At 43.7% G+C, this 21,876-nt stretch overlaps 1 protein-coding gene across 1 annotated transcript in view; it reads left to right on the top strand.

The window, feature by feature from the left end:
• Positions 1-21,876, top strand: part of LOC124798546 (pickpocket protein 28-like) — a 276,442-nt gene that overhangs the window by 154,389 nt on the left and 100,177 nt on the right. Inside the window, exon 7 of the mRNA XM_047261997.1 lies at positions 20,250-20,520. Coding sequence (XP_047117953.1) covers positions 20,250-20,520 — 271 coding nt within the window. The remainder of the gene's footprint in view (positions 1-20,249; positions 20,521-21,876) is intronic.

Raw genomic sequence — 21,876 nt, 5'->3', positions numbered from 1 at the left:
CAAGACTTTTTCTGACTGTCAACAACAAGTGGTTATGAAATGACAGTGTGCAAACTGGTCATCTGAAGATGTTGCAGAGGCAAGGAATTTGCGTCGCCGATCTTACAAAGCGTCATCTTTTGTTGTGACTTTGCTGTATAGTACTTCGTAATGACACACACTTGCGTCATAATGAAAGCTACAAAAAAGGGAAAAAATTGCGGAGGTAAGCAAACTGAATGATCAAAGACAGAAACTGAAGAAAATGAAAAAAGTTGTAACATGACTTTCCAGAATAGGAAAAGGAAACTTGTTAATAAAGTTTAAAATGACATTTTAATGGGTTTTTCCATATTACACATCTACATGCTCTAAGCCTGTGTGAGCCTCTTCCCCAGAAAAGAAACAGCGTCCATCGAAATGATGAAAGATGTTGTCATTCGGAGGCTTTACGCTATAATTTCACCGACCTTAGAAAAAATAGTATAACATAAAACTTAATAACAAGAATACATTAAAACAAGGGAAATCTCTATTACATTCATACGTGCGTATGAATTAAAACGGTTATATGTGATTGCTAATTGTGGAGTTATTGTATCAGCATTCTCTGAAACGAACATGACTGGGATACACTCTGTACCGGAGGTTTTGAGTGATGTAAGCTGCTTCTCAACACGCAGTATAGCTACTACTAAGTTAACTATGTTGGCAGTAGTTCTTTGTTTTCCGAAATACTTTCGGCAAAGAAAACTAAGTAAATATTACACTATTCAAATCATGTTTGGTAACTCAGCTTTAGTGGTACTTTATCAGTAACATCACCACTGTTATAGTGCAGTGAAGGTATTGATTGCGTCTTGTCGCTGTTGTATTTTACATACGACCAGAATCTCTTTGCATTCTGCCAGAATTGAGGACAGTTTCGTTGTGGAAACTATTAAAAGCCTCTCACACTGAAGTTCTCGCTAAGTTTCCTGCTTTTGTAAAACTTTCGTTGCCAGTGTTAGGAGTTTACGTTCTTTTACATTTCGCTTGTGTTTTTCGTAGCTTCTGTAATAGTGTTCTGACCTGTTTTGGGTACCATGCTGGATCTCTTATTAATTTATTTGGTATATATCTCTCAACTGCCGTCGATTCTGTTTATTTGAACCCAAACGAATTCTGGTCTAGGCTTACATAGTCAGATAGGAAATAATTGAGGCTGTCTCTTAGAAAGGCGACAAGTGCGTTTTATTCTGGTTTTATTTTATTTTATTTTTATTTTACCTTTATTTTTTGTGTTTGGATCTTACGATATTTAGACTCGCTACAAAAAGCGTGTGAACACTAACCCATGTATCCGATGTATCCGTCATGGCACTCCCTATTTGCTCAGGATATTTGTTGCTAAGAGGCCAACTCTACTTTCGCAACAATTTACGCTTAAAGTGGGGCCCTGAACTAATAATTATTGTTGAAAATACATCTCTCGGAAATCTTTCGGTACGATATCGGATGACGTATTATGCCCACATTCGACTTTAGACATGCATTATCGTCAACACATGACGGGATTGAATTATCACCACCAGTAATTGTATGAGTGGGGTACCTATTTGAAACGACTAAGTTCGTCTTTGACCTGTTCAGCAACTCATTCAGATGGTAGGTAAAACGAACCAGTTAGTAATCGTTCCAGTTGTCAAATATAATCTATCCATACTATCCATACAAGAACTACCTGCATAAATTTCACTACAAGGTAAATTACTATCGACAGCAGTAAACATTCCGCCACCAACTGTATTTAATCTGTCCTTTATGAACACGGTTCAGTCCTCACTAAAAGTTCCAGCTGAATTTATTGATGGCTATAGCCAGCTTTCCATACCTATAACGATTTGAACTTCGCTGCTTTCTATTAGCGATTAGGTGTACGCCGCGTGCCTATAAGTGTCAACGCAGCGCGGCATGGTGAGTGGCCCACGGCAACGTCACAACCGACAGCCCGCCTGCGCGTTACCCCTACCGTGTATTCTAGCATCCCTGAACACTCCTCCGGGCTGCTACCACGACATTTGTCTCGATATTTCGTTGTGTACACAGACCTCGGTAATGTTGTTATTGCTTCATCTTCTGCCAATTCTGAGGCTTCTTTAAACAGGTTTTTCAGTTCTTTGTCTCCGCCCTGTGCAGTTTCTTCTAAAACGTACTGTAACGCTAGCGACAAAAAGGTCACAGTACTCGAGTTGAGGCGTTTTGTAAAGAGATACGGCCAAGGAGAAGGTTTTTACCAGTAGTACAAGAGAACGAACTGACTCAGTGACTGCACATAACAATTAGTATGAACAGAATTCTAGCTGTTGTAGAGAATGCACTATGACTAAAAACATTTATATAAATTGCAGAAATGTCTCGTGTTTGTACATCCACCGAGTCCCCCCCACCCCCCTCCCCACCTGCCGTAAGTATCGTGTCCGGCCGCCGTCCTTAAATCGTCGACGTTGTTACGTTTAGCGGAAGTCCTAAAGAAGCTTCCGGCAGATTGTACTGTTGCTGTTGTGGTCTTCAGTCCTGAAACTGGTTTGATGCAGTTCTACATTCTACTCTATCCTGTGCAAGCTGCTTCATCTCTCAGTACGTACTGCAGCCTACATCCTTCTGAATCTGCTTAGTGTATTCACCTCTTGGTCTCCCTCTACGATTTTGACCCTCCACACTGCCCTCCAATACTAAATTGGTGATCCCTTGATGCCTCAGAACATGTCCTACCAACCGATCCCTTCTTCTAGTCAAGTTGTGCCACAAACTCCTCTTCTCCCCAATTCTATTCAATACCTCCTCATTAGTTATGTGATCTACTCATCTAATCTTCAGCTTTCTTCTGTAGCACCACATCTCGAAATCTTCTATTCTCTTCTTGTCCAAACTATTTATCGTCCATGTTTCACTTCCATACATGGCTACACTCCATACAAATACTTTCAGAAACGACTTCCTGATACTTAAATCTATACTCGATGTTAACAAATTTCTCTTCTTCAGAAACGCTTTCCTCGCCATTGCCAGTCTACATTTTATATCCTCTCTACTTCGTCCATCATCAGTTATTTTGCTCTCCAAATAACAAAACTCCTTTACTACTTTAAGTGTCTCGTTTCCTAATCTAATTCCCTCAGCATCACCTGATTTAATTCAACTACATTCCATTATACTCGTTTTGCTTTTGTTGACGTTCATCTTATATCCTCCTTTCTTGACACTGTCCATTCCCTTCAACTGCTCTTCCAAGTCCTTTGCGGTCTCTGACAGAATTACAATGTCATCGGCGAACCTCAAATGTGTTCAAAAGTATGTGGAATTTTATGGGACTTAACTGCTAAGGTCATCAGTCTCTAAGCTTACACACTACTTAACCTAAATTATCCTAAGGACAAACACACATACCCATGCCCGAGGGAGGACTCGAACTTCCGCTGGGACCAGCCGCACAGTCTATGACTGCAGCGCCCAGACCGCTCGGCTAATCCCGCGCGGCTGGCGAACCTCAAAGTTTTTACTTCTTCTACGTGGATTTTAATACCTACTCCGAATTTTTCTTTTGTTTCCTTTACTGCTTGCTCAATATATAGATTCAATAACATCGGGGAGAGGCTACAACCCTGTCTCACTCCCTTCCCAATCACTGCTTCCCTTTCATGTCCCTCGACTCTTGAAACTGCCATCTGGTTTCTGTACAAATTGTAAATAGCCTTTCGCTCCCTGTATTTTACCCCTGCCACCTTCAGAATTTGAAAGAGAGTATTCCATTCAACATTGTCAAAAGCCTCCTCTAAGCCTACAAATGCTAGAAACGTAAGTTTGCCTTTTCTTAATCTAGCTTCTAAGATAATTCGTAGGGTCAGTATTGCCTCACGTGTTCCAGCATTTCTACGGAATCCAAACTGATCTTCCCCGCGGTCGGCTTCCAGCAGTTTTTCCATTCGTCTGTAAAGAATTCGCGTTAGTATTTTGCAGACGTGACTTATTAAACTGATAGTTCGGTAAATTTCACATCTGTCAACACCTGCTTTCTTTGGGATTTGAATTATTGTACTCTTCTTGAAGTGTGAGGGTATTTCGCCTGTCTCATACATCTTGCTCACCAGATGGTAGAGCTTTGTCAGGACTGGCTCTCCCAAGGCCGTCAGTAGTTCTAATGGAATGTTGTCTACTCCTGGGGCCTTGTTTCGACTCAGGTATTTCAGTGCCCTGTCAAACTCTTCACGCAGTATCATATCTCCCATTTCATCTTCATCTACATCCTCTTCCATTTCCACAATATTGTCCTCAAGTACATCGCCCTTGTATAGAGCCTCTATATAATCCTTCCACCTTTTTGCTTTCCCTTCTTTGCTTAGAACTGGGTTTCCATCTGAGCTCTTGAAATTCATGCAACTGGTTCCCTTTTCTCCAAAGGTCTCTTTAATTTTTCTGTAGGCAGTATCTATCTTTCCCCTAGTGAGATAAGCCTCTACATCCTTACATTTGTCCTCTAGCCATCCCTGCTTAGCCATTTTGCACTTCCTGTCGATCTCATTTTTGAGACGTTGAGATTGAGATTGTACTATCCGTATGCAATTCCTGATAGCTTGCACGGCAAATGAATCAGCTGAGGCTATGTTTACATAGTGGGCATTGCAATGTACATAAACAGGCAGTGGGTATCATTTTCTAATGACAGCTTGTGTGGCGTGTAAATGACCGCTCATGGCCGTTGCTGCGTCGTAGCCCTGACTCGTCAAAAATTTACAATTAATACCTATTAGTTTCAAACGGTGTAATATTAAGTTCGCCAGCCCATCCCTCATTAAGTCTGCAGCAATTATAAACATGATGCAGTCTTCGAACACAAACATAGTTGCTCTGTTCTTGGTTGGTTGGTTGATTTGGGGGAGGGAACGAAATAGCGAAGTCATCGGTCCCCTCTGATTAGGGAAGGATGGGGGAGATAGTCGGCCGTGCCCTTTCAAAGGAACTATCCCGCCATTTGTCTGAAGCTACTTAGGGAAATCACGGAGAACCTAAATCATGATGGCCGGACGCGGGTTTCAACCGTCGTCCTCCTCACTGCACCACCTCGCTCGGTGCAAAGTCTGGCGTTTCGTCAGCGAGAATGGAGCAGCGTTTAAAATTGTTCTCTTATAATATCACCATATGTTTGTATATCTGGTTTCGAATACTAGCGCTGATGTAGTGCGCTTTCTTACGACCATATTGAAGTTGCCTTTGCAAAACAACATCGCCAGCTTCAGCTCGGAACCTCAGAAGATAACTCAGATTCCAACCATTTAATTTCCAGAGTCGCGTTCTCCGCGAAGAGCCAGGTCTTACCGGCGACACAGGTTCACAGAGTTCACAATTGACAAAATCGTTTTCCTACAATTAACATCTTGATGCGCTTTCGCTGTTCAGTTGATGCACAACAAATTTTCCTTTTCTTCTGCTATGTTCAAAAAACTACGAGCGAATTCCAACACATTTTAGATGACGTATTGTCTTTACATGATCTGAAAAATTTTCTAGAAATTCCTTCCTGTAAGTGTAGGGCCGTGTTACCAAAAGAGGCGAAGTATTGATGTCTACCTTTCCCGAGACTGACTTACTTAAAAGGAAGGCAACATATTCAAAACGCTCTTTGCACGTCTTCAGATATGCCAACCAGGAGTACCTGAGAAGCCATCATTTCTGGAAAGTGCCGGGAATGCACAGTCTTCAGGTGGCATCCACAGGGATTAACTAGTCACGGACGAGCGTGTGAATCACATTCTGTTATTGTGCAGTAAGTCACTTACCTGAAATGAAATTCTTAGCGTAAAGTAATCGTTTTAAAGTTTCCAGATACAAAATTTTTTCTTCTATCCTTAAGAGAAGTAAATATGGTTTCTTTAATCTACGAGTGTTTGCTTTTCAAAAAATTCAAAATTTGGGAAGCAATTAAATGAAATTCAGAGCTTGAGATTGGTCTGCAAAAAGCCCGTTGTCACTGGTCAGCTCCTTCTCGTCAGGTAGTCAACGGCACCACGCCTTTTTGTATCAGGAACACGATAGGAGCAGTGCCAAATACGCTAAGTGTAAGACCGCAAAATGAAATGATCGTATGGCGTTATCGGTCGGGGGACACAATCTGGAGTTTCTCTGTCGCCCGGTACAAGCCTATCTCACGCCACCTCGGCAACTTCGCTTGTCTTCGAGATGAGATTATATGAAATGATAAGGGACCAAGGGATTCAAAGGACCGACCCGCACACAGGACAAGCCCTATACCTGCAGAGATATTGACTCCAATTCTTAGTAATACCGTTTGGAAGTAGTGACGGAGGAGTAGGAGGGGGGGGGGGGGGGGTTGAGCACCCAAAACCCTTATGTCCATGATGATACGTCTCTGATTGGCGCATCGTTTCATTCCACTTCAGTTACATCCAAAGTATTTGCAAAGAGTTCGACGTCTCACAGTTAGATGGCATTGGTATTCTTTTTCACAATGGTGGCCAACTGACGGTGAGTTTAAATGAATAACTAATAAACGGACATTAATTTCCTGTTGCTAAATTCTACCTAGCGTAAATAATCGAATTTTCCAAAATCCTCTTCAAAAAGAGATCAGAAAAAAGTGTTACCTTACAATTGTAAACCGTATTTTAACTCACCACAGACACATCACAGACGACACTGTATTGCCGGCCGGTGTAGCCGAGCAGTTCTAGGCGCTTCAGTCTGGAACCGCGCAACGCTACGGTGGCAGGTTCGAATCCTGCCTTGGACATGGATGTGTGTGATGTCCTTAGGTTAGTTAGGTTCAAGTAGTTCTAAGTTCTAGGGGACTGATAACCTCAGATGTTAAGTCCCATAGTGCTCCGAACCATTTGAACCTTTTTTTGACACTGTATTGTTTTTAAAGATAGCACCACCAACGACGATTCAGTATGCAGTCGCTTCTTATGCAACGTAAACAAACATGTGATTCACACGCTTTGCTCATTCGAAGCCTCGTACAGCCTGCAGTATAAATTTCCAACTATTGGTTCCTCAGTTTAGGATTTCAAAGATGTGGACAATTTTGATCCTGAATGAGATTTTCACTCTGCAGCGGAGTGTGCGCTGATGTGAAACTTCCTGGCAGATCAAAACTGTGCCGGAGCGAGACTCGAACTCGACACCTTAGCCTTTCGCAGGCAAGTGCTCTACCATCTGAGCTACCCAAGCACGACTCACGCCCTGGCCTCACAGCTTTACTTCTGCCAGTACCTCGCCGCCTACCTTCCAGATTTTAAAGAAGCTCTCCGGCGAAACTTGCAGAACTAGCACTCCTGAAAGAAAAGATATTGCGGAGACATGGCTTAGGCACAGCCTGGGGGATGTTTCCAGAATGAGATTTTCCCTCTGCAGGGGACAGGTTCTGTAAAGTCTGGGAGGTAAGAGACAAGGTACTGGCAGTTGTAAAGCTGTGAGGAGAGGGCGTGAGTCGTGCTTGGGTAGCTCAGATGGTAGAGCACTTGCCCGCGAAAGGCAAAGATCCCGAGTTCGAGTCTCGGCCCGGCACACAGTTTTGATCTGCCAGGAAGTTTCAATTTTGACCCTAATCGTTTGGAAAACTCTGCACCGCGCAGTACTGTGGTAGCCACTAGCCAATGCTGTATTTCATTTTATTTAATTGTGCTGATATCAAATTTTTTGCACTGCTGTGAATGATGACGCTGTTCCTGTTCCTACTGGGAATCTCATACGGCTCTATCTCGGCAAAAAAGTTCACAACGCACATCGAGGACAAAAAAGCATAGAGCGGCAGCACAGTATGAAGAGTGGTGGACTTTCCTTCTCTACGCTGCTGATCATGTATTGGTAGGGGCTTGCCTTCTTTCCTGCATCGCCTCTAAGAGTAGGTCCAGGAAAAGTTCGCTATGGCTGTGAATCTTTGTGTGCCTCAATCTGATCTTAATGTTTTTGTAACTTTTTATCCACTTCTGTCGTCACATGGGTGCAATCACTAGTGACGATCATTAATTTCTAAGAGCTATGTCATATTGTTGCAAACACTTCTCTGTTTTATGTTGTTCTTTTCATGTCTTGAAACTTTTAGATTTTGTTACTTCCGATTTCCTTTTAGGAGTGACAAAATAAATACCCTACACAGTTTCGTTTTTCTTTTCTGAATGGTTGCTTTGAAGTTTCTTCGGTCAACGGTTTCTTCCAAAACATGTGCATTGAATTTTTCTTTTTGCGTAGTTGGTCCGTTTTAGCCTCCGCCAAATCCAAATTTCTGTCACCTCTACACACTCTCTATAAGTCGTCATCTGTGTCCAGCTTTCTCGGGCATACGGGACACTGGATTAAAGTGTACAGGAACATCTCGTCAAATTGTTTTTTTTTCCCAAGACTAAACATTTTTTTCAAAAAATTTTCAATATTAACTGTACATACTAACTGTAAATCTGACAACTGCAATTTTGGCACTAAGGTCTCTTCTTCCACTGAAAGCGCGTTGTGCTATTGCACTTCTTTTTCAGACGCTACATGTTCCAAATAAAGAGTCTGACAGAAAAAGTGAAACTGTCAGAAGGACAGAAAGAAACGAAATGAATATTCACAGGCGATGGCTAAATGTACCAGTTACGAATCTTGCCGCTCTTCTTTGGACCCTCTCAATCTCTTGAATCAGACCCTACTGGTAAGGGTCCCATACAGACGAACAGTACTCTAAGACTGGACGAACTAATGTATTGTAAGCAATTTCATTTGCTGAAGGACTGCATAGCTTCAGGATTCTACCGATAAGCCGCAATCTAGAGTTCGCATTGTCCGTTACTTCTGTAATCTGATCATTCCATTTGAAATCATTTCGAATAGTCACACCCAGATACTTGACGGATGTTACCGCTTCCAAAGACTGGGTATTTATTTTGTACTCGTACAGCAACGGGTATTTTCGCCGTGTTATACGCAGTAGGTTACACTCACTGATATTGAGAGATAACTGCCAGTCATTGCACCACGCATTTATTTTCTGCAAATCCTCATTGATTTGTTCACAACTTTCGTGTGATACTACTTTCCTGTAGACTACAGCATCACCTGCAAACAGTCTAATGCCGCTGTTAATACCATCAACCTGATCGTTTATGTAAATCGTAAAAAGCAGCGGACCTATTACGCTGCCCTGGGGCACACCTGAAGTTACGCTTGTTTCTGTTGAAGTCACCCTATTCAAGACGACATACTGCTCTCTGTCTGTTAGAAAACTTTCTACCCAACCGCATATATCATCTGATAGACCGTAAGCGTGCACTTTTTGGATCAAGCGACAGTGCGGAACTGAGTCGAACGCCTTTCGAATGTCGATAATATGGCATCAACCTGGGAGCCGGTATCTAAAGCCTGTTATATATCATGCACAAAGAGGGCCAGCTGTGTCTCGCATGACCGCTGTTTCCTGAAACCGTGCTGGTTTCTGGAGATGAGTTTCTCTGAGTCTAGAAAGGTCATTATGTCTGAACACAAAATATGTTCCATGGTTCTACAACAAATCGACGTCAGTGAAACTCACCGGTAATTATGTGCATCCGATCTTCTACCCTTTTTATAGATTGCTATGACCTGGGCGTTCTTCCAGTCCCGTGGAACTCTCCGCTGTTCCAGTCATCTCTGATAGACGATGGATAAGAATGGTGCTATATTTGTAGCATAGTCAACATATAATCTTACGGGGAAACCGTCTGGGCCAGAGGCCTTCCTGGCGACTAAGAATCTTCTGGCTAATTCACTTTTTTTGCCAGGTAGTATAAAAGCCATCATCAACAAGACTGAATAAATTTGAACGTAGGAACGTTTCGAATTAGAGTCAAGTGCCCTGTTCTCCAGGTAACTTACGTTACCTTCTACATTATTTTCTTTGTGGTACTGTTTAACGTCCTTCACACCTCGGGATTGTTAAAGTACTGAAGATGAGCTAATTCTGTAGGTGCCAAGCACATGAAGTTAAGTCTGCGGCGGTGGTCATACTAAAACTTTTTTACAGCTTTAGTCTGCAAAGATCGAAATAGCCACGAGATGCGTGACAGAGTGACTGGACGAGGATGCTAATTAGTGTGTCTGTCGCCGCGCGAGGTCGAGGGCAACGACTGCCCCGTAATCTCACGTACATGGCTGCAAGTCGCACGCTATGCGTGCGCATGAGCAAGCATGCATCTAAGGAAGGTCAGGAACAGATTTACATCGGACGTTAATGATGGCATCTCTAACCTTATGACCTACCACGAAAGAGCGGTCTAGGTTTATATGGGTAAAAGAAAGCAGTAGACTTTTCTTCAGACTGTCTTTGCTTCTTTCTTCCGTTTCCTTCGCGCTTATAGTAGCAATCCGCTATCCTCTAATTCTTTGATATCCAAATACCGCTACTCTTATCACCTCTCGCTTATTAAACGAAGACGTATCCCGATTAACGGACATTTTCGAAGTTAGGTATTGAGCCGCCTTTAACGGCGAGTTTTCCCTCTTGTAGGATTTGCTCTGGCCCTCTAGTGTCGGTGCGACACATTTCAGAGACGGTGAATACTTTTAACGAAAAAAAAAACAACGGGGACGCCGCTTGGTAGACTTCTGCACAGAGCATATTTGACCATAACTTTCGTTATAGGCTTAATATTGCAGCTTTTTTGTCTTTTTACTACACTACTGGCCATTAAAATTGCTGCGCAAAAAGAAGAAATGCAGATGATAAACAGGTATTCATTGGACAAATATACTATACTAGAACTGACATGTGATTACATTTTCACGCAATTTGGGTGCGTAGTTCCTGAGAAATCAGTACCCAGAACAACCACCTCTGGCCATAATAACGGCCATGATTCGCCTGGGCATTGAGTCAACCAGAGCTTGGATGGCGTGTGCAGGTACAGCTGCCCATGCAGCTTCAACACGATACCACAGTTCATCAAGAGTAGTGACTGGAGTATTGTGATGAGCCAGTTGCTCGGCCACCATTGACCAAACGTTATCAATTGGTGAGAGATCTGGTGAATGTGCTGGCCACGGCAGCAGTCGAACATTTTCTGTATCCAGAAAGGCCCGTACAGGACCTGCAACATGCGCTCGCGCATTATCCTGCTGAAATGTAGGGTTTCGCAGGGATCGAATGAAGGGTAGAGCCACGGGTCGTAACACATCTGAAATGTAACGTCCACTGTTCAAAGTGCCGTCAATGCGAACAAGAGGTGACCGAGACGTGTAACCAATGGCACCACATACCATCACGCTGGGTGATACGCCAGTATGGCGATGACGAATACACGCTTTCAATGTGCGTTCACCACGATGCCGCCAAGCACGGATGCGACCATCATGATGCTGTAAACAGAACCTGGATTCATCCGAAAAAATGGCGTTTTGCCATTCGTGCACCCAGGTTCGTCGTTGAGTACACCATCGCAGGTGCTCCTGTCTGTGATGCTGCGTCAAGGGTAACCGCAGCCGCGGTCTCCGAGCTGATAGTCCATGCTGCTGCAAACGTCGTCCAACTGTTCGTGCAGATGCTTGTTGACTTGCAAACGTCTCCATCTGTTGACTTAGGGATCGAGACGTGGCTGCACGATTCGTTACAGCCATGCGGATAAGATGCCTGTCATCTCGACTGCTAGTGATACGAGTCCGTTGGGATCCAGCACGGCGTTCCGTATTACCCTCCTGAACCAACCGAATCCATATTCTGCTAACAGTCATTGGATCTCAACCAACGGGAGCAGCAATGTCGCGATACGATAAACCGCAATCGCGGTAGGCTACAATCCGACCTTTATCAAAGTCGGTAACGGTATGGTAACACATTTCTCGTCCTTAAACGAGGCATCACAACAAAATTTCACCAGGCAACGCCGGTAAACTGCTGTTTGTGTATGAGAAATCGGTTGGAAACTTTCCTCATGTCAGCACGTTGTAGGTGTCGCCACCAGCGCCAACTTTGTGTGAATGCTTTGAAAAGCGCAGCATCTTCTCCCTGTCGGTTAAATTTCGCGTCTATAGCACGTCATCTTCGTGGTGTAGCAATTTTAATGGCCAGTAGTGTATTTTTACGGGTATGTGCCACCTGCCAATTTCAGATACTTCGTCGTTTCGTAAATTTTGTTATTACAGTGGCATCGAAAGTCAACTGAGATGCTCCTCCCTCTGTCCGTTCTGGCCGAATGTGGCTGTGCGTTTCCATTTATCCGTGGCCGGCGAAATGCTGTCCAACTGCGTTCTATTCTGGGAAAGGGGAAAGTAGTTCTGTGGCAGCTAATACAACTGCTAGGAAAATAGAGCGAACTGTTTGAAGGTCTCGAGGCGGGCTGACCGCTGTGGCCGAGCGGTTCTGGGCGCTTCAGTCCGGAACCGCGCTGCTGCTACGGTCGCAGGTTCGAATCCTGTCTCGGGCATGGCTGTGTGTGATGTCCTTAGGTTGGTTAGGTTTACATGGTTCTAAGTCTAGGGGACTGATAACCTCAGATGTTAAGTCCGATAGTGCTCAGAGCCATTTGAACCATTTCTCGTGGCGGGAACATGAATAGTTTCCAGTTCATGAGCTTCATCTGTGTGGTGATACTGGTGTACACAGCAGATAGTATCTTGATAGTAACTTAAAAGATGAAGATCACATAAACTAAAACAAGTACGACGGGGGGAGGGTGATTAAGTGACACTGAGTGCATTAGAAAAGAAAATGGCATTGTGAAAGTAATAGACTAATTTACTATTTGGGGAACAACCTAACTGATGACGAGTGCAGATAAACGGAAACTGACAATACCGAGAAAAGCTTTCCTAAAAAAGAGAAATAAGTTAGCATAAAATGTAAATTTCAGTTTCAGCAAGACTTTTCATAGTATTCGAGTGGAGTGTAGACTTCTCCGCAAGTGACGCATGGACAGTGAACACTACGGTGAAGAAGAGAGTAGAAGCTTTAGAAAAATGCTGTAGATGAGATAGGTAGGTTAATGAAGTTGGTTTTTTTTTTTTTTTTTTTTTTTTTTTTTTTTTGTCATCAGTCTTCTGAATGGTCTGATGCGGCCCGCCACGAATTCCTCTCCTGTGCCAATCTCTTCATCTCAGAGAGGCACTTGCAACCTACGTCCTCAATTATTTGCTGAATGTATTTCTATCTCTGTCTTCCTCTACAGTGGCTGAGTTTACCGTTTCCAGATATGATTCATTGCAGAGCTCGATTATCGGCAAAGCCCTGACGAGCTGGGAGTGGGACATAGGATATTTCCAGTTCCAGCCTTAACCTTACACAACTAACGGAACCTTCCCAAACATCCTGTCTGGGATCGATGAACTGGAGCTATTTTTTCCTCTACCCCAAACAGTAGAGCGGACTGTGAGATGCTCTGCCCATTGGAAAGCTCGGTTCTTTTCAACCAAATACCAGGAGAACTGGTAGTGCGGGAGTAGTGTGTTGCAGCTCTCCCCGCTAATTTATCCTGTGCAAACCTCTTCCTCTCTGCAAACTACCGCAACCTACGTCCGTTTTAGCCTGCTTACTGTATTCAATGCTTTGTCTCTCTCTACAGTTTTCATACCCCACACTTCCATTGCGAATCTGACGATTCCTTCGTGTCTCAGGATGTGTCCTATCAACCGATCTCTTTTTTCCACAATTCTATTCAATAATTCCTCTAATTTGTTCGATCCACCCAGCTACCTCTTCTTGTATGGACTGTTTATCGTCAGCGTTTCGCTTCCGTACAAGCTCAACTTCTAACACTTAAATTTGTATGGTATGTCAGCAAATATCTCTTTTTCATAAACACTTGTTTTTACTATCGCCAGTCTGCGTTTTATATCCTGTCCGCTTCAGCCATCATCACTTATTTTGCTCCCGAAATAGTAAATCTTATAGAATAACCTTAGCGCATCATTCCGTAATATAACTCCATCGGCATCACTTTATTTAATTTGGCTATGTTCCATTACTATTATTTTACGTTTGTTGTCATTCATCTTATAAACTCTTTACAAGACACAAACCATTCCCACTACAGCCGACATGTTCGTAGCGAGGGAATTCAGTAATTGTATTGATATTTAAATAAAAATTATATATTGTTTATTTTTCAGTCACAGTTCCACAACGGTTGTATTGTGATCTGTATTCCCCATACAGTCACGACGGACTACTGGTCTACATCTACATCCATACTCCGCAAGCCACCTGGCGGTGTGTGGCGGAGGGTACCTTGAGTACCTCTATCGGTTCTCCCTTCTATTCCAGTCTCGTATTGTTCGTGGAAAGAAGGATTGTCGGTATGCTTCTGTGTGGGCTCTAATCTCTCTGATTTTATCCTCATGGTCTCTTCGCGAGATATACGTAGGAGGGAGCAATATACTGCTTGACTCTTCGGTGAAGGTATGTTCTCGAAACTTCAACAAAAGCCCGTACCGAGCTACTGAGCGTCTCTCCTGCAGAGTATTCCACTGGAGTTTACCTATCATCTCCGTAACCCTTTCGCGAATACTAAATGATCCTGTAACGAAGCGCGCTGCTCTCTTTTGGATCTTCTCTATCTCATATATCAACCCTATCTGGTACGGATCCCATACTGCTGAGCAGTTTTCAAGCAGTGGGCGAACAAGCGTACTGTAACCTACTTCCTTTGTTTTCGGATTACATTTCCTTAGGATTCTTCCAATGAATCTCAGTCTGGCATCTGCTTTACCAACGATCAACTTAAATGATCATTCCATTTTAAATCACTCCTAATGCGTACTCCCAGATAATTTATGGAATTAACTGCTTCCAGTTGCTGACCTGCTATTTTGTAGCTAAATGATAGGGATCTATCTTTCTATGTATTCGCAGCACATTACACTTGTCTACATTGAGATTCAATTGCCATTCCCTGCACCATGCGTCAATTCGTTGCAGATCCTCCTGCATTTCAGTAAAATTTTCCATTGTTACAACCTCTCGATATACCACAGCATCATCCGAAAAAAACCTCAGTGAACTTCCGATGTCATCCACAAGGTCATTTATGTATATTGTGAATAGCAACGGTCCTACGACACTCCCCTGCGGCACACCTGAAATCACTCTTACTTCGGAAGACTTCTCTCCATTGAGAATGACATGCTGCGTTCTGTTATCTAGGAACTCTTCAATCCAATCACACAATTGGTCTGATAGTCCATATGCTCTTACTTTGTTCATTAAACGACTGTGGGGAACTGTATCGAACGCCTTGCGGAAGTCAAGAAACACGGCATCTACCTGTGAACCCGTGTCTATGGCCCTCTGAGTCTCGTGGACGAATAGCGCGAGCTGGGTTTCACACGATCGTCTTTTTCGAAACCCATGCTGATTCCTACAGAGTAGATTTCTAGTCTCCAGAAAAGTCATTATACTCGAACATAATACGTGTTCCAAAATTCTACAACTGATCGACGTTAGAGATATAGGTCTATAGTTCTGCACATCTGTTCGACGTCCCTTCTTGAAAACGGGGATGACCTGTGCCCTTTTCCAATCCTTTGGAACGCTACGCTATTCTAGAGACCTACGGTACACCGCTGCAAGAAGGGGGGCAAGTTCCTTCGCGTACTCTGCGTAAAATCGAACTGGTATCCCATCAGGTCCAGCAGCCTTTCCTCTTTTGAGCGATTTTATCCCTCTGTCGTCTATTTCGATATCTACCATTTTGTCATCTGTGCGACAATCTAGAGAAGGAACTACAGTGCAGTCTTCCTCTGTGAAACAGCTTTGGAAAAAGACATTTAGTATTTCAACTACTGATGCAACTACATAAGTCTGAAGATGATCCAGGGAAACCAAAAGCAGCCATGGTGTAAGAAATTGGGCAACTGGGACTGAAAAACAAATTACTCAGTTTTTTAAAAACTATTCATTCTGTTCCATTCCTCTGCCATGTCCGTTGCCTCTTCTGACACAATCACAATGTCATCGGCAAAACGGATATACAGGGTGTTCGAAACCCGTCACAAACTTCTAGGTTTTGTTGAGGGGAATGAATAGATAATATTCTGAACTGGAACCCATGTCCGGAAACGTACCATTTCCGTGCTGCAATCATTTCGCGACCACTTATGCAAATAACTGATTAGGCGTGACCCAGTACCTCATCTGTTCTACAATTCCAGTCATTAATAGCTAAAGATATTGCTCGTGTAATATTTGATGGGTTCTCTTCAACGTGATGCAATACAATCACTTACAACTCGGGTGTGCGGAGTCTTCTAGCAACACGGCAGTCGGACCTGCTGACAGTGAAGGTACCCTTTCTCGAAGCCATTGCGTAATTGTAGGGAAAACGCTAGATGATGGAGTCGGACTCTGTCGAGAACTATCTTGACAAAGACGCCGAGCAACTCTTCCTGTAGCGTGAGCTTCGCCATTCAGAAGGATAAATAAATGTCGCGTGCTTAGGGCCTCCCGTCGGGTAAACCGTTCGCCGGGTGCAAGTCTTGTGATTTGACGCCACTTCGGTGACTTGCGCGTCGATGGGGATGAAATGATGATGATCATGACAACACAACACCCAGTTCCTGAGCGGAGAAAATCTCCGACCCAGCCGGGAATCGAACCTGAGTCCTTAGGATTGACATTCTGACGCGCTGACCACTCAGCTACCGGGGGTGGACATTCAGGATGAAGTTGGTGTATTCTGCAAACGTGTACTCAAACATGTTGCTCTATCACTCAGACACGTGAATGAGACTCGAACCAGGTAAGGGACGCAGGATAGACGTCAAATGCCATCAGCCGACTCAACGTAACCGCCCCTCCCCTCGCCGACCCACCCCCGTCTCGCACTCTGTGACAGCCATTCACATACCTACATAGCAAACATTTTCAAATGCTGTAGTACGGAAGCGGTAAACTTTCGGACATGGGTTCCTATTCAAAATATTATGTACTCACCCCCCTCTACAAGTCCAGAAGTTTGTAACGGGAATTTCTGAACACCCTGTATTTCAGCCAAATACCAGATGAACGTCTAGGCCGGCCGGAGTGACCGAGCGATTCTAGGCGCTACAGTCTGGAGCCGCGCGACCGCTGCGGTCGCAGGTTCGAATCCTGCCTCGGGCATGGATGTGTGTGATGTCCTTAGGTTAGTTAGGTTTAAGTAGTTCTAAGTTCTAGGGGACTAGATGACCTCAGAAGTTAAGTCCCATAGTACTCAGAGCCATTTGAACGATTAGTGGGGCAGGGATGGTCTCATCCAGATATATTTGAGAGGGAATTTAAAGTTCTGGCGTTTGTATTACAAAGAAGGAAGCCCTCGAGAAAGCATTAGTTGGAATCGCGGAATTGGAGGCATTAGTTGGAATCGCGGAATTGGAGCGTTTGCTTTATTTCTGAGTATTTAGTGCAATTGTTCTTTTACGCTGTTTTGTATTAAAACCTGCCCTTATTTTCTGCACTGAACGTTCCTATCAGGAACACTTATTTTGTTTAAATAATGACAATGAACAGAGAGTACAACACACATAATCACATATGCTACGTACATGAAACTAATTGAAGCTGCTTGTAATCGCTTTTAAATAGTGGAAGCAAGACTAAAGACAAATCGTGATACGTTCATAGGATTTATCAACGTGGAAAAAAGGGTACGAGCCGGCCGCGGTGGTCTCGCGGTTCTAGGCGCGCAGTCCGGAACCGTGTGACTGCTACGGTCGCAGGTTCGAATCCTGCCTCGGGCATGGATGTGTGTGATGTCCTTAGGTTAGTTAGGTTTAAGTAGTTCTAAGTTCTAGGGGACTGATGACCACAGCAGTTGAGTCCCATAGTGCTCAGAGCCATTTGAACCATTTTTGAAAAAGGGTACGACAACGTAAAATGGTGCAAGATCTTCGAAATTCTGAGAAAAATAGGGGTAAGCTATAGGGAGAGATGGGCAATATAGAATATGTACAAGAGCCGAGGGGGAATGACAATGGACGACCCAGAATGAAGTCCTCGGATTAAAAAGTATGTAAGACAGACATGTAGTCCCTCGCCCCTACTGTTCGATCTCTACATCGAAGAAGCAATGATGGAAATAAAAGGAAGGTTTAGAGTGAGATTACAATTCGAGGTGAAAGCATGTCAATAATACGATTCACTGGTGACATTCCTATCCTCAGTGAAACTGAAGAAGAATTCCATGATCTGCTGAATGGAATGAACAGTCTAATGAGTAAAAATAATGGACTGAGAATAAATCAAAGAAAGACAGAAGTATGGGAAGCAGCAGAAATGAGAACAGCGAGAAACTTAACATCAGGACTGATGGCCACAAGTAGATGAAGTTAAGGATTTCTGCTACCTATGCAGCAAAATAATCAATGACGGACGGAGCAAGAAGGACGTCAAAAGCAGACTAGCACTGGCGAAAAGGGCATTCCCGGTCAATATGATTCTACTAGTATCAAACATAGTCCTTAATTTAAGAAATAAATTTCTGAGAATGTACGTCTGGAGCGCAGCATTATATGGTAGTAAACCATGGACCGTGGGGAAAACCGGAGCAGAAGAGAATTGAAGCATATAAGATGTTGCACTACGGAAGAATATTGAAAATTAGGTGGACTCATAACGTGAAGAATGAGGAGGTTCTACGCAGAATCGGAGAGGAAAGAACATGTGTAAAACACTGACAAGGAGAAGGAACAGGATGATAGGACATCTGTTAAGACGTCAGGGAATGACTTCCATGGTGCTAGAGGGAGCTGTAGGGGGCAAAACCTGTAGAGGAAGACGGAGATTGGAATATATCCAGCAAATAATTGAGGATGTAGGTTGCAAGTGCTTCTCTGAGGCCGGCCGCGGTGGTCTCGCGGTTAAGGCGCTCAGTCCGGAACCGCGCGACTGCTACGGTCGCAGGTTCGAATCCTGCCTCGGGCATGGATGTGTGTGATGTCCTTAGGTTAGCTAGGTTTAAGTAGTTCTAAGTTCTAGGGGACTGATGACCACAGAAGTTAAGTCCCATAGTGCTCAGAGCCATTTTTGCTTCTCTGAGATCAAGAGGTTGGCATAGGAGAGGAACTCGTAGCGGGCCGTGTGACGTATAATTTTATGTATATATAAATTTTCGGTGCCTACAGTGTCACGTCTTTCAGTGTCACACAAATGTTTATTTTTAAAGGGGATCACTTAAGACTATTTCCGTGGGTTCGCCCCTCAAATTTCTCCCTCATATCACAAAATTGTCGTCGGATGTAGTACAAGCTGAAAAAATAAATTCCTTTTAAAGCACAGTTTCGTATATAATTTATAATCAAAACCTTACACCTGTGTCACAGAACAAATTCTACATCGAGAATACTTTACACAAGTTTAAGGGAAGAAATGCTTCCGATAATTATTACAGTATTTAAAGAATATCAAAATATGAACAGACTGAGATGAACAAACAGTACATGAGACTATGTTAATCAATTCAACTGTAAAAAGCTAAGGAGCAAATTATTAGCAAAATGAGAAGTATGCAAAAGTGAAATACCAAAATGAGCACTTCTCAATTGGGAGTTAATCAAAACAATCAGAATGGCTGAAAGAGAGCGCAATAACATGAGCCATAAACTAATAAGATCTAAGCAACTAAGCAAATAAGAGAATAGGCAAAAATGAGATGCCAACCAAATGAGAGCTGGCCGAACTCCGTCTGCACTTGTATACGGTTGCGCTCGTGGCGGCACCTCGCGGCCCGTACGCAACACGCGCGCCTGCGATCGCAATGCACTCTTAGCACTCGCGGCGGAGTCTAGCGGCCCGTACGCAAGTTGTACGATTGCTGTCGCAGGTCGACCCTTAATCTATGAGGTTACAGCCGCAACATCCCAGTCAGAAGACTGATGACTCAAAAAAAGAAGTGTGGTTTCCTTTACTGCTTGCTCTACGTACAAACTGAACAACATGGAGGGATGGGTTGCAACACTGTCCCACTCACCTGACTGATGCCTCCCCTTCATGTTATTCAACTCTTATGTAGTTCTTGCTGTTTCCAACTTCAGTGCATAGACTCGTTTGATCTAGCTCTCTACGCTACTCTTTCCCTATGACATCCTCCCTAGCAGATCACTCCCGAAGATCCGAATGGAGGACTATTTAACTTCCAAAATATTTTAGACAGGGGAACACCATCAGCATTATCCATGCAGTAGGGTGCATGCCTTCAGGAAATATGTTACTAACAGCCAATCGTACTAAAGATAAAAGTTGGAGAAATAGTGAGTGTAACAAGAAATAAGGGACTGGTGCTGTTATCCGACAGATGCTGCTGCATAGCCCGGGGGACTTCCCCAACATGAAGACGCAGTTCTTCCGCATCCCGGTCGACCGCGACGTGGTGGTCAGCGTGCAGCCGCGTGTCATGATGACGTCAGAGGCGCTGCACAGCTACTCACCCGACGGCCGGCGCTGCTACTTCTCGTCGGAGCGCAGCCTCTACTTCTTCCGCTACTACAGCGAGGAGAACTGCATGACTGAGTGCCTGGCCAACTTCACTGTCCAGCGGTGCGGCTGCGCTGCCTACTACATGCCCAGTGAGTACCAGGCGCCCCAAACAATCCGAGTTCATACGTTCTTCCAGATGTTCTCTCTAAACATTAATAGATCAGGCGTGTACCTAACTGCTCGACTGTTAATATCATATCCTAAACATGTCGTGATTAGGCTAAAGAACATGGCTAAAGATTTTAATCTAGTGATGGGGCTTTTAATGGCATCAAAATCTCAGAAATAAAATAGTTATAAATAATGAAATCATAGAATAACTACGTCATTTCAGTAACCTAGGGTATAAAGTACCTGTGGTGTCACCGCCAGACACCACACTTGCTAGGTGGTAACTTAAATCGGCCGTGGTCCATTTAGTACATGTCGGACCCGCGTGTCGCCACTGTGTGATCGCAGACCGAGCGCCACCACAAGGCAGGTCTCGAGATACGGACGAGCACTCGCCCCAGTTGTACGAAGACATTGCTAGCGACAATACGGACGAAGCCTTCCTCTCATTTGCCGAGAGACAGTTCGAATAGCCTTCTGCTAAGTCCATGGCTACGACCTAGCAAGGCGGCATTAGCCTTACCTACTTTGAGAGTTATAGTATAAATGTTTCAAGAAGAACGCTGTCTTCATCCAAGAATAAAAGTTAAGTATAAAGCAGCTACGTACTTTTCTTGCTACCATTCAATAGTTATCCTGTTCCAGACTTGACGCCAGTCGGTGTGTGTGTACGCGTGCCTTTCTTTCGGCTCACTTCGCAATGTGGCGTAACTAGCTTGTTACGCCACAACAGTACCTTACTGCGAGTTTACCAATAACATAAGCAATTTCAAGAAATGTGTCGTATAATTACAGGATGTGAAGAGGTGAAACCCAGATATCAACACACAGAAAATTCTGTGAGATGATGGCAGCATAGTTAACATACGATAGCGAGAACCAGATAATAGATAGATCAGACAAGAGGAAACTCGACGTTTCAGAGATGAGATTTATAAGATTTGTGGCGGATTATATACCCTCAGGTTGAAAACGAGATGGAAATCATTTGCATATATAAAAATGAATCTTTCTCTCTCTCTCTCTGTCTCTCTCTCTCTCTCTGTGTGTGTGTGTGTGTGTGTGTGTGTGTGTGTGTGTGTTTGTGTCATAGATCACTTGACTGATGTCAACTAAATTTCCTATACAGACCACTTATTTTCTGGGAAGAAGTACTGCGAACCACCTGTCTCCCACAGGGGTGGTATTGTGGGTGAAAAGGATTGATACTGCTGTGACATCTAGGTTGCCCTGAACGACAGGTGTGTCATGTGGGTAATGTCGTGTGGATGGGCACATCTGAGAAGAGATGTATGGGAGGTGAAGATGAATAGCGAGAGGAAGGAGGATGAATT

This window comes from Schistocerca piceifrons, chromosome 5, assembly GCF_021461385.2.
Source record: "Schistocerca piceifrons isolate TAMUIC-IGC-003096 chromosome 5, iqSchPice1.1, whole genome shotgun sequence".
NCBI lineage: Eukaryota > Metazoa > Arthropoda > Insecta > Orthoptera > Acrididae > Schistocerca > Schistocerca piceifrons.
Note: the sequence above shows the minus strand (reverse complement) of the source record. Positions and strands in the feature narration are given on the sequence as shown.